The 18,609-nt window shown below is 44.2% G+C and overlaps 1 protein-coding gene across 1 annotated transcript in view; it reads left to right on the top strand.

The window, feature by feature from the left end:
* The first annotated feature begins 9,467 nt into the window (after positions 1–9,467).
* PXDN (peroxidasin) overlaps positions 9,468–18,609 on the top strand; it is an 80,355-nt gene continuing 71,213 nt past the window's right edge. The window contains exons 1-2 of the mRNA XM_019538147.1: positions 9,468–9,554; positions 10,305–10,474. Of these exons, the coding sequence (XP_019393692.1) occupies positions 9,468–9,554; positions 10,305–10,474 (257 nt within the window). The remainder of the gene's footprint in view (positions 9,555–10,304; positions 10,475–18,609) is intronic.

Consider the following 18,609-nt stretch of genomic DNA (forward strand, 5'->3'; position numbering starts at 1 on the left):
TGCCTCCAATTTTTAGTTGTAGTGATGATCATTTTCCTAATTATAAATTGGGAATTTTAATTCCCCAGTCTGTCCCCAGAGAACTCATGAAGTCAAAGACCGGCCTGTCTATTATATGGACCTAGTGCTTATTGACACAAGGACTCTACTGTGCAGTGAAATGGAGTGAAAAATTAAAATGCTGTAGTAATTTAGGACCAGGTTCAGTGGAGTGGGTAATCTCACACAAAGGCATTCTTAGTGTGCCCTAAGAGTATCCACGTGGGAAATTACTGCAGAGTAGCTAGTGTAGTGTAAATTAACACTCTAACTAACCACACAATAATTTCTCTGTACAGAATAATTTCTCTGTACAGGCAAGCCTGTAATGTTTAGTTTTCTTATGTTCAAGTGCTTTCTGGTTTCTTATCAGTGTGTGCTAACTGAGACTAAGTTGAATGCGTGTCTCTGTTGTTTTCAATGAAAGTTTAAAAACAAATGCATTTGACTACCCCATCCTGAGTTTTCTACTGTGTTTATCTTCCATTTTTGCTTTAGATGTTCAATAGGCACATCTACACAAGATGCTATACTGCTTCGTAGATTAATTTACTGTGCAGTAAAGTGCTGCCATCTCCATGTGCAGGCACTTACTGTGCAGTAAATTAGTCTACTGCACGGTTAATATTACTACCTGCAAATAATTGACTGTGCCATAGTTAGCACAATATAGTATGTGTAGATGCCAGCCAGGAGCAGATTTGTTTCCAGTTAGCCCCACCACAAGGGGCCACCATCAGGCTAACCCCAGGGCCACGGGACTCAGAGCTTCTCCAGCCCCAGGCCTGGGGCAGCTCTTTGCCTGCCTCAGCCAGGCCTTTAAAACCCTGCAGTGACCCCAAGGGCCTGTGCCGCCTGCTTCTAGCCACAGGGTTCTGGAGAAGTGGCCCCCTGTTAATGCGCAGCAGCCTGCATGGATCCTGGCGTCATCCCTGATGCCACACTGTGTCCTAGAGGCCTAACTGGTCCCAGCTTAAGACTGTGGACCTCGTGGTGCTGTGGGTTGGGGCTAGAGCCAATTCACCGGGGTTGGGCACTCCAACAACCACATCTATGAGGCCGTGGTGGGCCGCATGCGGGAGTACCAGCATGACCAATTGACACACCAGTGCTGCATAAAGGTCAAGGCACTATGGGCATAGTAGGTCTGCGTCACTGACCACAACTGCTGCTTGGGGACTGCCTGCAGAACCATGGCCTTTATGCAGCAGCTAAACCACATCTGTGTTCCCCAGAGCTGTGCCATGTTCTCGAGTATGGCCAAAGTCAAAGCCTCCGCCTCAGTAGGGGGAGGATCCCTCGGGGTGCCAGGAGCATGTCCTGCCATGGTCTCTGTCCATGGCATTGTCCAGCACCTCTGTGTAGGAGCCACACATCCTTACCATCAGTGGGGACAGACTCAGACCACCAGGCATACTGGTCACACCCACCCAGTAAGCCCTGCACTGGGATAAGGGCCCTCCCCTCTCCACCCCTAGCTTTGCTCCCAGCCCTGCCCCACCCCTCCCTCCTCACCTGGCCTGGCTGAGCTCCCCTTGGGCCCCTGAATTTCCCCCCTGCAATATGCATGGAGGTGGGAGTAAATGCAAAACTTTGAGCAGCCAGTGCCCCCTCAGCTAGGCAATTACGGGCCTCTCACATGTGGAGAAGAGCATTGATGCCAGCAGTAGTGTCATCCTCAGCTGTGAGGGAGAGGCACCAGCTGTGGTGGGGTTCTGTTGTTCAGAACAGGGTTGGATGGGATCTGTTTGGGAGGGATGGTGGGACAGGGTCTGTGTTTGTGGAGGGGAATAATGTGCTTTGCAGAAAACTTTTCCTAGTGAGTTTGGTCTTGGGGGTGTGCGGTAAGTATGGGGTCTGTGGCCATGTGTCCTATAGCAGGGGGTGCAGGAGGAGGTGGTCCACCAGCACCTTTTCCACTTGGTGGCGTGGCCCCTGCTGTCAGGTGTGCAGCTTGCTTAGGGCCTCGGTGAGGGGCCTTGTTGCTATTGGTGCTGCTGTAGGTGGTGCTCCTGCTGTGCCTCTACTCACACCTCATGGAAGAGCTCCCGCCCGAGCCTCACAGATGTTATGCAGCACACAGGCTGCAACGATGACCCAGGGAATGTTGCCCTATGCGACCTCAAGGTGGACTGTGAGGATGCATCAGCATCCTTTCAGGTGACTGAAAGTGTACTCCACCAGTGTGTGGGTCCAGCCCAGGGAACCTGTTGAAACGTGCCTGGCTGGGGTCCAGCTGGCCAGTGTACGGCTGCATGAGGCAGGGGAAGAGTGGGTCATTGAGGTCTCTGATGATGGGTGGAACTGTCACCTCACCCAGCTGTAGGTCCAGCAGTCCTGGTGCAAAGAGCCTGTTCTCCATCAGAGCTGGCAGGGTGGAGTTCCAGAAAATGTGTGCATCATGGGTCCTGCCAGCCCAGATGGTGCTCACAGGTGCCGTTGTGGTTGAGGATGGCCTACATCATGATGGAATGAAAGCCCTGCTGACTGCAGTACAGGCGGTTGCCACGGGGTGGATATGGGAGATATGGGTCCCATCCAGGGCCCTGATGTACTGGGAGAAGGCCAGGTTGCAGAACTCTGGCACCACCTCCAGGGGTCATTGACCCAGAGCATGGTGTGTCCAGCATGTCCTGGAGGATGCCACAGACCTCCAGGATGGCCTCCCCAGCAGTTACCTTGCACATGTTGAAAAGGTGGTCAACAGCTCAGACTGGTGGTTGTGGCTAGCTTGAACACAGCTGGGTGGGTCCCCACAGGAAAGGACAGTTGCATGGTGTTGGCCTGCTACTCCAGGTGCAGGCAGAGCTGGTCAGGGAGCTCCTGGATGGTGGACCAGGCCATCTGGAATGAGTCTAGCCACTACTTGTCATCCCAGGTGCACTGAACAATATGCAGCCACCGGTATTTGCTGGCTGGGCAGGCCCACAGGCGGTGGGACTGGAGCCACAGGAGCTAGGGGCTGGGCAGAGGGCCAGGGGTTGATCAGTGTCTATATAGGAGCTGGGGGCCTCATACACAGTGGTGAGCCTGGCCACATGGCTGCGCAGCATGGTGGGGTAGGCAGGGTGAATAGGGTGGCAAACAGGAGCCATTGCACAGTGGGCAAAGGTTCTGATGACAGAGTTGGAGTGGGCTGTGCCAGCACGCTGCAGGACTGTCTTACTGCGCAGTAATATACTGCTCAGTAAACTTGTATAGCATTAATTGCATGTGTAGATACACCCAACTTCACTGTTGAGGGGAAGGTCTTTTCCTTTTCTTCCCTAAAAATTTTGGATGTGACATGTCAGTTAAAAAGATGGAAGTTGTCAGTGGCCTCTGTTTTGTTAACCTAACCTTGTATAAGATTTGTTTTACACTTACATTTTCGAACTTCAATTATTTCACTTTGGAATGTAGTGTAAACATACAACAGTAGAGCAGGGACAGAAGAAATACCAGAAGTAAAGGTTAATGTGGATTCTTAATATGTTAAATTGGAACAATTTGGTTATGTTGTATCAATGTACTAAGAGTGCTTTGACCATTTCAGTTTACTAAGCAGATGTCAGCAGTGTTCTAAACCAAGGGTTGTCAACCGGAGGTGCCCCTGGGGGTACTAGGGAAGGCCCTATGGAATACTTGCAGTCAGGCAGGCAGGGAAGGAGCATTGCCTCCCACCACCCTGTGCTGCGCTTCCCATGAGCAGGGCTGGGGAGAGGGCAAGGGCAATGGCAACGGCACACCTCTGTGGGCTGCACAGATGCTGCCTGGCTGACCAGATGCCCAGGGGGGAGTGGGAAACTTGCACCTGGTGGCGGCAGCTGCCACCCACCACCTCTCATTACCACTGCTCTGCATCTCACCGTGCACTCCCCCTGCTACTTACCTGGCCACGTGCCATTCTCTGCTCTCTGTCCAGCTGCCGGGGTACACTTATTAAAAAAAGTTAAAAACCCATCTTCTAAACAAAGGGAAGCAAAGATAGTCCATTAATCCCAGAAAGATAAATGGGCTATTTTAAGAGGGGTGGAGTGAAGAGAGTTAATTATTTCTTAAGAGATAATTTAAGAGTGGGGTGAAGAGAGTTATTTTTCAGGAGCCCTAAGGCAGGGCTTAATTTTGGAAATACCTACAAACATGAGTAACTTTCTATATTTGATTAGTTCCTCTGAATTCAATTAGATAATTCATGTGTGAAGCCACTTGAGTTTTTTTTAGAGTTGGGGCCTAAGGTTATGCAGTTGATTTCATGAGCAGATGTTTACCAGTTGAGAAAATCTGCATGAATTTTTATTTTGAATTTAAAAAAAAAAAAAATCACTAAATGATAGTATTTGAATAAGTAAGGTCAATATTTACCCCGGAGAGAAAATGAGTTTTGGCTGAACTTTAAATGTTTTATTTTACATGGGATAAGACTTTTTTCCTGCAGAGTTTCGAGGAGATCTCAAAAATGTAAAATTGCCATACTGGGTATTTCTTTCTGAAAGTTGTCTTGGTGCTTCCTTCTATACTGTTCCCTAGAAAGAAAGGTTAAAGGGACTGAAGGAGAGTGGCGTGACAAGGACAACTAGAAATATTTTAACTTTCAAAATTAAAAGTTTATAAAGAACAAGTGATAAAGGCTGATAAATTTTCTGTATACTTAAAGTAATAAATATATCAGAAATTTGTTTTTTTCTCCACATTCTATCCTATCTTTTTTTTATAAAATTAAAGAAAAGAAAAAAACTACATGCATGTTTTATTTTTGTAAGTGTCAAACTAGTTTGCATTGTTGTTTTTGAAATCATTGATGTGGTTACGGTGAATCATTGGTGTGGTCACAGTGTTACAGTATTTGACATGGGATCTCTATATTAGCCAGTTTAACAATATAACTCGGAAAAGTAGAGCAGAAATTAATTTCTTTGCAGTTAGGAAAATGTTTATTTTGCTTTGATACTAAGTGTGTGCATGTCTGTGTGTGCACGTGCACATGTGCATACATATGTGCATATATGCACATGCACATGAATGTATATGCATGCTCCCTTATTTCCTTTTAATTTCAGTTTGAAGTACTTGGTTCTGGATGGTATTTTTTATCACCAAAATAACTGCCTATAATCCAAACCTTGCCTAAAGTATAGCCAATTCCCATGTCTGTTGTTCAGACTATATGGTCTCCCTCTGGAAGAGAGCATGTAAACACCACTATTTAAAACAAAGATTCAAACGTTGTCTCCATATGAGGTAAATAATAGATGTGCAGTATGTTTTACCATTTCCGAGCAATGTTTCTGTTGGGGATCATGGTATTTGTATCTGTATTCATCTCTGGTAAATTAGTTGGCACTGGTACAGAAAGATTGACAAAAAATAAATGTAATGTGTTTATTTAGATTTCTGTAATGCTGTAGTGGACTACTTTTCTTTGTAGATATGAGAGACAAAGATGTGGATACTAATGTAATGTAGTACACTGAATAAAGCTAGTGGCAGAAAGGGGGATGTGGAAGGTGAAATGATAGGTGAGAGTTTCAGAGCAAACTGGTAGAAAAAACTTTAAGGCTAGGGACAGACATTACACACAAACTGGGTTAAGTGATCAGAAACTGATTTAAATCTATAACAGAATGGATGTTCAGTGTACATAAACCAGTTTAAATATGGCTGAAACTGGTTTGAGAGAAACCTGGTCAAATGTAGTATCAGACTTAACTGATTTGGCCCAAACTGGTTTATGCAATGTCTGTCTCAGACCCCTTGCTGGCTTAAATTAAATCAGACTACCTCAGCATCCTGGCATACTCTCTGGGCTGGGTGGGGCTCTGGTCCACAGCAGAGCTGGCCACTCCCTTCTACTCCCTGGCTCCAGTTCTGGCACAGACCAGAGGCTGCTCCCCCTGTCCCCATCATCACTCCCTGCTAAGGAGGAATTCCCTCCTCCCCTTTGTCTTGCTGAGGAGGTATCTGTGTATTAGCTAGCAGACCACATGCTGGCTACGGTCCTTGTAGAACTAACAGGCAGAATCAACAGCTAGCTGACAATGTCCCTCTTGTTTCCTTAATGGGGTGAGAGACACTGACTTAGGGGGTTAGAACCACTGTTATCAATTCCCTGTTGGGCTAATCAAAGCATCCTGTAGAGGTCTGGCCACGTCCCCCTCAGCTCAGTACTGTGGAAGGAACAGGAGGGCTGGTCTAGCAACCCCCAGCTTCTAGCCTGAGCCAGTGCAGACCTTTGCCTGTATGTTTGGGATGTCTGTGCAGTTATAAACCAGTTCAGCCTAGCAGGTTAAGCTAATCTGCAAAGACTGAATCAATTCAGGCTCAGGCTTTTTGAGTGTCTGTCCCTAGCCTTATAGATATGTAGGTAAGAGTAAGGTTACAAATGACCTTATCATTAGAAACAAAGGGCCTGATTATGAAGCAGTAGACAGGAAGCCAAACAAGGAATTAAGACCAAGGATGAAATGGTCTGTTTTAATCTGGGAAAAGATTTAATCCAGCAACAGAACATGGACATGTTAACTGAGTGAGCAGTGAGTGGTCTGAATCTAGGCACAAGAACATTAAAATAATTAAGGTGACAGGAACATGGAGAAAGCTTCTAACAAAGCAGAAGGGATAGAATAAGTGGTAGGGTTTTGAAAGGTAGAGAGTGCAGGGGAAGAAAAGGTGTGTTAAGGGAAACTAGTGTTATATCCTCCTCTCCTCTCCTCTCCTAACTAGTGCATATAAAATGTAGCTGCTGATGCTCTCAGTGTTTGATGGCATGATCACATCAGTTTCCTCTGAATCCACCAGGTACCTCCTCATCTGGCGTCATCACAGATTTATACTGATAATCTCTTTATGGGTCTATATAAGTCTTTCTTCCTTCCTTTTGGACCCAAGAGTTCTAGTTTTTTGTATGTCTTCCTTCCTTCCTTATACTCACCCATTAAGTTTTGCATCACTGGCTTTGAACATTATCATCCTTTATTATTTGCTGGCAAGCGTCCTGAACAATCACCTCTGTCTGTCTTTGAACAACCTCCTATATGTAATGTGACCTTTTAAACTTTGTCTGCACAGCATATATCCACTTTTAAGCCCCTCTTAAAAGCCCACTTCTGCTGTGCTTTCTACACTGAATCTTTTTATTGGCCTCTTGAAGGCTCAGATCATATATAATCTCTTTTTTCTCCATCTCTTCCCTCTGTTTGCTTACCTGTCTGTCTGCTTTGCTTTGTGAAGTATGCTGGACAGGAATCATCCTTTCTTGTGTTTCTGGAAATGGCATAAGTCTTTGCAGGTGTACAGAAAGCAAGTAATAATGGCAGTATAAAATATTTTATAAGACTAGTTAAATATAATCTCAATTCACTTTAATTCAGTGCTTTATCCATCATTAGCAACATTCTTATAGTTTGATGTTTTAATAGATTAAAGTATTTATAAATAGTCATATTGCTGTGTCCTGAATTACACTTTTATTAAGACTAGGATAACTTTGGAGGGTATGCTTGTTAAAGAACAGAACTATATTTGCAAGGCTCCAGATACTGGAAACAGTTGAGTTTAAAAGAGCTTGTTAAACATTTTGGGTTCTTCTCCAGAGTGTTTTGACTTTTCATAGATTTGTGTAAATTTAGTTGCTACGTTACTATGAATTTTCTGTCTCACTGTTCATGTCATTCTATTTCTTCTTAAATACTTTATTAAAGAGCTCTGGTTTGTAAGGGCTGGTATAGCTAGTATATTTGTTACAGCACATGGTCCTTTTAAACATTGTGGATTGGTATGAGTTATAGGCCACAATCCAGTAAATACACTGTGCTCCACCGAGGCATCTTTGAGCACCCTGTGTTGCTTCAGATAGGGTGCTTTCTAACAGGAAAACAGTAGTTGTATTTGTGTGGCACTTTGAGTGGACTAATTAGTACCAATGAGTGATCATGTCACTTACTGTCCCCATGTTGATTAGACATCTTTGTGCCTTAGACATAGTTGACCTTCTTCCAGGTTAGGAAGCTGCCCTCCTACAGTAGCACAGTGTGTTTGAGGATGATGCTCTGAAATGCATTGTGTACAGTGTAGATGTAGTCAGGGTCTTCAGAGAGAGAGCACACAATGAAGTAGGGTCACTTAAGTATTCTTTGACTGCTGCTGAAGGGTATATAAATGTATGTCCTGGCATAGTTTAAGGTCAGACCAGAAGGGCCTGCAGTAAGCTCTAGGACAGTGTTTCTCAACTTGTGGGTTGCAACCCGAAAGGTGGTCTTGAGAATATATGAAAGGGTCATGAACAAACTTTAAAAATTGATCAGCAGACTTTAAAAATGGATTCTTCTTTAAGGGAGAAATAACATGGGAAACCTGTGGCTTTTCCTTTGCAGGCTGGCAGAATTCCAGCCTGCAAGGGGGTACTTGGAGCGCCTCCATCCTTTCCCCCCAGCACACTGTGGGACTGGGACTTGGGGGTAGGGGGCAGTGGGTCGGGAGTGGGGGACACTGGATCAAGACTGCTCATTGATGTTTACAAATGGGTCCTGGTACAAAAAAGGTTGAGAACCACTGCTGTAGGAGATAGATAGGAAATACTATTCCTCCTCTGGTCTGCGGTGAAATGGCTAGCAGATCTTTCAAGTTCTCATTACATCAGCTCCCTCAGCCCAAACAATACTGGTCACTATTTTGTTTTGCCCTTTTCTCTGTTATTTTGTCTGGTTCAGCTTGCTTGACTAGTGCTTTTTAAGGATCCACAAGATGAAGAACATATGGAAAATTATGTATGTAAAATACTTGGATAGCAGGAAAAATAGGAACTTAAATGCATAAGGATAAGATGAAAAGAGAGATTTTGTTAATTACCATGATCCCCCAAATTGGCAACTCTGAAACAAAATAACTTTTCCTTACCTGCAAATGGCATCTCTGCATATAAAGTGAAAATCCTGAATCTGCCCAGACCACAATTCATTTACAGTGCGTACCCTCCTTTCACATGAATTGTGAGGTTCATGTGTGCACCAGGATTTTGAAGCTAATTAAGGGAAGACAGTAAAGGTTAGATTCTATTCCACCTTTTAAAATGGTTAAATGGATGAATTGAAAATCATAAATGCAAAACATATAAGAATTGTGCTGCTGCATCTGGAAAGTCCCTAAAGTCAATGTTATAAGGCCTACTTGATGTTCCTAAATGTTGCTCTTTTACAGACCTAAAATGAAATCTTGGCCCTGTTGAAGTCAATGGAAAAACTCCCCTTGATCTTATTAGGGCCAGGATTTCATCTTGTGTGTTGGGTGGAATTTTCCAGTATTTTCAGCTTGGAAACCATGTTGACAAATCTGCCAAGAATATACTGTATATCATCAGGAAGCTGCTCAAATGAGTCAGTCTGTTGTCAAAATGAGAGCCAACATTAGTACATCAAAGTCTGGATTACCTTTTCTGCCATCCATAGTATAAAATGTCTAATGAATTCTATTCCAATCAATCTGCCAAAAAACTGAAGACAGCATTGATAACAAAAGCTAATGATATTAAAGCCAAAGACGTTAGTTTCAGGGTGATTTCATGGAAAAAGTACAGTTGATAACTTAATTGTGTACATTTGGCTTCAGCTATTAAACTCTCATATTTTTTGAGAACATAGGGATTTATCTTAGCTGTCAGTAGCATTAGATATTATAAACTTTTAACTAGAACCTATCAAACATAATAAATACAGATGTTTGCGTTGATTCGTCTTGGAAGTTTTTAATTTCATTCTCTGGGAGATGAACGAACGACACGACATACATTCACAAATAGGTGCTCATATGTGTAGAGTCTGGTTAGCACACATGTGGGTACCAATGGATGCCTAGCATCCTTGCCCCTAAAGTGAAGAAACAAATATAAGATGCTTGATATTCTGAAACGCATGCATCTATGAGTATTTCAAAATTTGGTAGATTATAATCTAAAGAGCTCTATAACTTCTTTATTTTTTGGTCCAGTTTGCAAACCAAGTATTAGAAAGAAAAACATAAAACTGAAGGCCTATGGTTTTTGGAAGCTACACTTTATCCAGATGAATGTAGGGGAACATACCACAAGCTCAAGAAGAAATTAGGGTCTGGAGAACCTCCAGAAGGACAAGACAGAGTCAACTGAACATCAGCTCACCAGCACTGGTATAAAGGCCTGCAAGGCCCAATCTGTTCCTTTTCTAGCAGTTGAGAGGACCATTTATCGAGGAATCAAAGTATTTTTGGTGTCTACATGTGTTGTGTTTTGTTTTGTTTTGTTTTCTAATGTGTAGTTGGAAAAACTATCTCCACGTGCCAACTTAATTCTTCTTTTCCAACTTAATGTAGCTCTAGTTTATGTACTAATATTACTGATTGTTTCTTGTTTCAGCTATTTGTACAAGAATGAAATCCAGTCAATTGACAGGCAAGCATTTAAAGGACTTGCCTCTCTAGAACAACTGTAAGTGCCTTTTCTCTTCTGTGCTGTCATCTCTTGGGTTGCCTATCAAAGAAAAGTGCACGCCTTTGTAATTATTTTTCTGCCTGCATGCCTTGCACGTCTGCTCTGAATGGGATATTAGTAAAAAAATTCTATGATCATTTGCATGTGAAAAACCAAAAATGATCTCTGTCAAAGTCTTCATTTCTATGTTTGTCTTTTGTTTGTGATTTACGTTCCAGTTGTTCCACTGTGCTGTGTAGTAGACAAGGAAAAGAAGCATAATCACGGACAAGTGTGTTGACTAGAAAGTTGGGATCCAGTTCTCATTTTACATACCTAGATCTTTTGAGTGATAAAACTCCTTTGACTACAGAAGAGTTACTTTTGTTTTATATCATTATAAATGAAAACTGGCTTACGTCCCTGCAGTTTATTTCAGTACTTTTATTTAAATAGTTTTAAATTAACATACTAATCCTATTGATACATATGTAGTTAGTTATTGCCATATGTAGAAGGGGAATAAAGAGAGAACCTCACTGTCAATCATGGGGAAAGTATTTAAATAATTTTCAGTTGTCTGCTAGGAAAGTTCACAAAAAATGTTTGAGTGAAAAATGTCCCTAGAATGAAATGCATCAGTAACATGATAAAAAAGATCATATTTATTTTAGTTATGTGTTTGATCATACATAACTTTTAAAACCAGAAAATATGTCAGCATGTCATATTTAAGGGCAGGAGAGTTGGAAACAACAACAGCTACATAGATACTATTGTAAGTCCTGTGTCTTTAAATTCCAATGGTTTTGCGGGGAAGTTTTGTTTTGTAGAGTGAGTTCCTGTAATTCAGATATTTCTCTGTACAGGTAATAAGCATTCTGAGATTTACAACTAGTGTCCATTAAAATATGTATGTAAGAAAATAACCCTTTAGAAAAGGCACTCATAATCAATATACATATATTTTATAGGGTGCTGGGTATTTTATTTTAAAGGAACTGGTTCTTTATAAAATATGCTAAATGTCTCCTAAATGCTTTTTTCTTCCTTCTCCCAATCTAAAGCCAGCTACTGCAGCATTCTGATTAGAGTTTTGTGGCAATCTTCTTTTCTTTATAGAATGTTAAACCTATTAGATGTCTGAAACTCCATCTGAAAGGCTGTAGGCATGTACATTTTTACTAGTACCAGAGGGATGAGCTGGACCTGGAATTCTCAGGTCGGCTCATGGAGGATGTAAAGTCAAGGCATGTGATTGTCATGAGTGACCTAAACTACCCAGACATCTGCTGGGAGAAGCAGTGAGCCAGGTCCAATCACTCACATAGGTTCCTAGCCAGGATACAGGACCTCCACCTAACCCAGGAGGTGCATAGTTTCACCAGGGAAAATGCCTTGCTGGACTTGGTCCTTGCCAGAGGCGACAACCTGGTGAGGGGTCTGCAGGTACTCAACCACCTGGGCGACAGTTATCATTGCCTGCTGGAATTTACTATCCAGTGCAGGGTAGTGAAAACAAGCAGCAAGGCAGAGGTCCTCGACTTCTGTAAGCTAAGAAGGTTAGTAGGAGAGGCATTGGGGTCTTGGAGCTTGGGAGTCCAAAACGGGTGGTTCTTCCTCAAGGAGGTGATCCTCCAAGCTCAAAGAGAGTCAGTCCCAATGCGTACCAAGGGGGGCAGGAGTGCTAAGAAGTTCCCATAGCTCAGCAAAGGCATCCAGGGATGCCTGAAGGCAAAAAAGGAGATGTACAAGTAGTGGAAGCATGGGGCTAACACCAAGGAGGATTACATCTCCATTGCTCAGGACTGCAGGGAAGCTGTTAGGAAGGCCAAGGCAGAGATGGAGCTAGGGCTAACAACCAGAATTAAGGATAATAGAAAGTCCTTTTTCATAATTTCATAGACATTAGGGCTGGAAGGGTCCTCGGAAGGTCATCTAGCCCAGCCCCCTGCCCAAAGGGCAGGAAGTCAACTGGGGTCATAGGATCCCAGCAAGATAAGCATCCGGTTTGCTCTTGAAGGTATTCCATGTAGGTGCTTGAACCACCTCTGGTGGCAGGCTGTTCCAGACCTTGGGGGCTCGGACAGTAAAGAATTTTTTCCTTATGTCCAGCCTGACATATGGTCTCGTAGTAGTTTATGACCGTTCAACCTTGTCATCCCTTGGGGCGCTCTGGTGAACAAACATTCCCCCAGATAATGGTGGTCACCTCTGATAAACTTATAGGTGGCCATCAGATCACCCCTGAGCCTGTGCTTTTCCATGCTGAAGAGCTCTCAGCCTGTCGTCGTAAGGTCTGTTTTCCTGCCCTCTGTTCAAATACATAAGAAGTAAGAAGAAGGCACTGGGTAACGTGGGGCCCCTACTTCTAAAAGCAGCATATGCACAGTAATGGAAACCAACTATGAAGCTTATTAAACAGTCAGCACAGAGAATGACGATAAAGTACTTGGCCCACATAGGGCAAACATGTTGATGGGAGCATAGCAAAAGAATAGGTTAGTGCAACTTATCTGAATAAGATGCATCATGGTGCCCATTAAGCACAGTTACCCTTAGTGTCAGCTCTCTTTTAGGTCATGGTGAGCCACTACATTGCATGCATTTTGACTTTGTCTTCACTCCCACAGCTGAGCTTCACTTTTCTTTCCCATTCCCAGTGATTCCTGCTTCTTTACTGTGAGGTGAAGCTGGACCAGGTTGCTCTATCCCTCATCTGTATATACATTTTTGAAGGATCTGAGGATTCATGATAAGAACACCTGGTTTCAGTCATGAGTGGACAGTAATAAGCACATGGATCATTTGTGGGGGTATCTGGAGTACCCACACATACTGAACAGTGCTGAGCTGCAGGATCACCATGACTTGAATTGCTGTTGACTCTGGTGGGGCCCAGTTCAGTGGGCTATATGGTAAATCATAACCCTTTCGGCTTTTGACTAATATCATAAATAGCTTATACTCTCTCTAAGTAAGCAAAGTGGCTTCTTAACCTGTTAGGGGGAATACCTTGTGTCTGTGTCCAGGAAGGCAGTTTTCCTGAAGTGCTACCTGGGAGAACTGCTCTTCTGGCGTGATTCAGTACCCGCCGAGATACAGCGGCTTTAAGCCCAGTTTATGGAAATGGGAGTCTCCTCCCTTGTTTGTTCCAAGGGCCTTATGGCTAAGGGCATGCAAAACTCGGTGGCATCTGAACCCCAAGCCTCCGGGCTTAGACCTGCAAGTAGGATGCCCACCAAAGGTTTTGGAAACATCTGAAGCCCCAGGTGCGGGTGGAGGATGTTTGCTGGTAGTAGGGCCACTTATGGTTCTGGACACTTGGATTTGGCATTAGTTTTGCCTAGTTTGGCTGCGGGTACAAATTTAAATAAAAATAAATAAATAAAATAAAATACTCTCTCTAAGTAGGTGCTAAAGTGCTACCTAAAAGTGTGTTTATGGAATACCTGTGCTAAAACTTGCAGCAGTTTCAAAAAAGTTAAAATGCATAATTTCTGAGTGAACTAAGTCTATGGGTAATATATATAAATTGCTATAGCTATGTTTATTTCAAGGACAAGTTTTGTTTTTTTTAATTTGCTTCTCACTTCCATGTGTTTAGGGAGAGCAGGGTCTGATAGCAAGGTGGGAGTGAAAGAGTTCAGAGGGAAGAATTTGGAGGGCAGAGGGCAAAGGGGCTATCTGACACCCCTCCTTCCTGATGCATTTACCTTCCTGTAACAATGGGAAGGGGACAAATTCAAGGGAAACCTCCAATGCTTAGATTTCATATCTGGAAAAATATAGTACACTTTTATACATTTTCCGTATATTGAATCTAATTATTATGGGGTAGTTTTAGAATCAGAGTCATCTTGTATTTGAGTACATATGGCCTCTTATTCAGATGGGTTGCACTAACCTATTCTTGTTGGAGGTTCCTATCAGCATGTGTGGCCCTTGCTTTACACTCACGCTCAGTGTTGGCTACATTTAAATTAACTTCATACTTGGCTTCCATGACTGAGCACATGCTGTTTGGCACCAGTTTCATGATATATGCATGCAGTATATATACATGCAGTATATTTAATAAAATATTGTTTTATGTGAATGCAAGACAAGCGACTTCTGCTGTTATTTGGGAGAGAAAAACCTCATCTTGTATTTGAGTAAATAGAGGCATGAAGCTTCTCATTCAGAGAAGCATGAATATCTTAGTTGTTGGTTTGCATCTTGCTTTAATTTGAATGTGTGGCATGGAACCCAGCATCAGGCTTCAAGGAGTGGCTTTAAATGTTTCCAGACATATTGGGTTTCATGGCATGGCTTTAAATGTTTCTGCACATGGAGAGTTTATCCAATCACTGTGCATGGGGACATTTAAAGCCACAACAGGCAATCTGATGCCAGGTCGACAAGTTTGTCACTTGGAGATCTCCCTTATCTGCAGCTCTCTGCACATGAACATTTGTGAAGTTGCCTGCTTGCCCCAACATACGCACAATGGGATCTGAGGAATTTCATCTCAGATCCCAGCAATTGTGCATCCTAGCATGACAGACCTTGAATGTCTGGCATGGCAGGATGCACGATTGCTAGGATCTGCGATAAAATCATTGTATGATTAAATTTTAAATCTGCCAGGGGCTTAAGATTTACAAGTGATTTTGGAACCAGAACTTCCTACTTTCTTTTATGTACAGCTAGCACAGTGGGAACCTGACACCCAATTGAGGCCTCTATATACTACCACCACACATACTAAAAATAATAATAAAGAGGGGAAAAAAGGAAATGTTCTTTGATAAGAATTGATATTGGAATAAAATGCTTATTCACAATTACTTTTTTTTCTTTTTAACACTGAGTGCATTGACATGTGTGTGGCAGGGCAGTGTAGGTGCCTGCCACTTTTAAGGCCTGAGCAAAGCAGGTGCTTGATTGCAGTGGCCATTTTAGATCTCTGGCCGCTCACATAAACAGAGCATTTTGCTGCTGGCAGACCAGGCAGTAACATCTCCTGGATGCAAGGCTGCTTGGAACATCCTGGAGGTAAGGGCAGGAGCTGTAGGGGATGGCTTGGAAGCTCCTGGTCCTGGGCATGACCTAAAACTGCACTCTGCTGGGACTGGGTGGCCTGGTGGGGCTCTCAGTGACTCAGGAGCCTCCAGGAAATACCAGGCCAGTTACCACCCTGGTGAAAGGCGGGTCGGGGCGCCTTAATAACCCCAGCTTCCACAACTGGGTGGGTTACCTGCTAGTAGGGTTCTGAAGGTAGACCCCAGAGAGAGGGTGGGGCTATAGACTCAGAACCTGTCTTGATATCCCCTGACTGGTCAATGCTGGTACTAGGACCAGAAGGGTCTAAGGGCCAGGGGCCCATCATGAGGGACGCCAAGAGCGGAGGGCCTGGGGTTCCAACTGGCCTATAGGTGAGGCCAGGGCTAGTGTAGCCAAAACTCTCGGGGGGGGGGGGACACCATACTCACTCATAATGGGGAACTATTCAGGGAGCTATGTAGCTTAGAATGAAGGCAGAGTAGGTCGCCTGAGTGGAGAGATCCAGGTGGGATTCAAACTGGAGGATTCTGGGGCCCAGAGTGGGGCCGATGATGTTGACAACAATGGATGGCATCTGCGAGGCTTGGGCTGCAGTGTATGGGAGGAACAGACCCGCAGATAGCGCCCCCTGACATTGTGACATTGGGGCAGAAATGGGTAGCCTCCCGCCTAATTAAGAGCATTAATTAATTAACAACAAGGCATGGCAGTAGAGAAGGAGGGCGGTTGGCCCAAAATAGGTGGTTGTGGCTGTTAGTAGACAGGCCCCGAGGAGGCCTTCTGTTATAACGTGCTATTTATTTGCAATAGGCTTATTGTGCAGTAAAGTACTGTGCAGTAAGCCTTCCTGGAGCATGTCTGCATGTGTTCAGTCTTGGCGTGCAGATTTGCTCCTAATGGAACATTCTTGTACAGGGCCACTTCTGCCCTGCTGTGCCCGCCTGCAACAGCCAGAAGGAGTGCCATGCTCCCCCTGGTGGTAGCTGGGGGCTGGCAAGGGGGATGGGGCCAGTCCCAGTGGGCATGGGTCCAGGGGAGCTCTGCTGGCTGTAGCAGCAGCTGTCTCCTGGCCTCATGCACATCAGGAGGGAACCTGATATCCACAGGACCAGGAGAGAGCTGCCATTGCAGCAGGCAGAGCTTTCCTAGCTCTGTCCCATCAAGGCACACAGCTGCTAGCAAGCCTCCTGCTGTGCAGTGGGGTACGGCTTCCCTGCCTGCCAGGGGGTTACTGGGAGCTGTCCTGGGTGTGGAGCAGCTGTTGGCTCAAGCCTCCTGCCTCGCAGGAGGTTGGAGGGGAAGAGAGTGGAGCATAGGGCCCGCTGGCAGCTGCCCTGCTTGGAAGGAGCTGGCTGCTCTGGGGAGCAGCTGGGGGGGTGGGGACAATCCTTGCCTGTCCCTGGAGCAGTTTTGTGCAGTGTGGAGCTGGCTGCTCCAGGGAGCAGGCAGGGGCTGGGAATCCAGCCCCTGCTTGTTCCCCAGAGCAGCTCCACGCTGCGGGTGTAGGCTGGGACTCCAGCCTTCATCTGTCTCCCAGAGCAGCTCCACATGGCATGCTGGATCCCCAGCCCCTGCCCACTACCTGGAGCATCCAGCTCTGTACTGCACAGAGCTGCTCTGGGGGACAGGTGGGGGCTGGGTTCTCAGCCCCTGCTTGCCCTCCAGAGCTGCCAACTCTACCCTGGGAGCCAGGATGGGCCAGAGAGCTCTCTAATTCTGGCGCTGATTGACTTCAAGCTCCTGGGGGGAGCAGGGGAGCTGAGCAGTGCCAGGGTCAGGGACAGATAGCTTCTTGTCTCCTGTGGCCCCCTGCTGCCTAGGCTGACCGGGAGCAAATTTGCTCCCAGTTAGCACCTACATGAGTGTTACTGTGCAGTATCTACTGCTCAGTTAGTTTACTACTTGTTAATATAGGTAGTAAACTAATTGTGCAGTAGATTAATTTCCTGCACAGTAAATGTGTGCATGTGCAGATGGTAATACTTCACTGCACAGTAGTTTAGTCCATTGCACAGTAAAGCGTCTCGTGTAGACACACCTACAGTATTTCTGTTTGCTGGCACGCCCAGTATTTAAAAAGCTGTATATAATGACTAATTTATGGAATTTAAAGACTTTTCTGCAAGGATCTGCTGTTATAAGGACTGTAGACCTAAACTGATGGAGCGCACAGGCTGCTTTTAAGCCTCTCCTAGGTTAAGACCATCCCCACTACTGTGGAAATGTGCATGCTGATGGCTTTCTTCCTCCCCCTCCCACCCCCCCCTTTAACACTGATATTCCTCCAGAGTCAAACTACAGTACAAAACAGAATCTTTAACTTAGTTTTATTTCTAGAGTCTCCACGAGGTGAATAGCTGAACATAAATGGAAATGGATTTTCTCTACCCTGCCTTTATAAGAGTGTTAATTTAGTAAAAATAGGTGAAGAGAAAGGGTATGTGTATCTGCAGCTGTTCTGGATTGTCTTCAAGCACTGATTAGTTATTTTATCTACTCAGAAGCAGCTCTCTGACCTTTCTAATTGTGAGGTCATTTCAAACCCATTTTGTTCAGCACGCCTGCATTAACATAGAGTTATTGCTACCTGGGGTGAGTTACATCTTACACACTCCCTTTTCCAAGATTAATAAAGTATGCTCTCTCTTTCTTTCTTTCTTTCTTTCCTTTTATCCTTTTATCAAACAGGATTGTTTGATCTAACAGCCAAATCAAAGTTCAGAAGAAAGAATATAAGGGGTTTTTTAATAATTGAAAGTAAAAAATAGATATTATTTTCATATCAAATTAATGGTACTAGATAATTTTTAACAAGGAGATTATATCCCCTGAAAAGCAGGGGTTTTTTGCAAGGTTATTTTCTAGCATAAATGGCTTTAGGATGTATCATTATGATTTATTTTGGGCTACGTTTTGTTAGTGTGTCACTCCATTACATACTTGGAATTGAATTGAACTGAATACTCAAGGAAGGAGTTCGTATGGGTACTTGGTTCAGGCAGAAGAAAATGAAAAGTGATAAGAGTGGTTAAGAGAACACTGCAGTCAAACCCCAAAACTGCTGATTTCTAATCGGAGTTTTGTAACTGGTTCTGTAACCTTAG

This window comes from Crocodylus porosus, unplaced genomic scaffold, assembly GCF_001723895.1.
Source record: "Crocodylus porosus isolate Cpor-Errol unplaced genomic scaffold, CroPor_comp1, whole genome shotgun sequence".
Classification (NCBI taxonomy): domain Eukaryota; kingdom Metazoa; phylum Chordata; order Crocodylia; family Crocodylidae; genus Crocodylus; species Crocodylus porosus.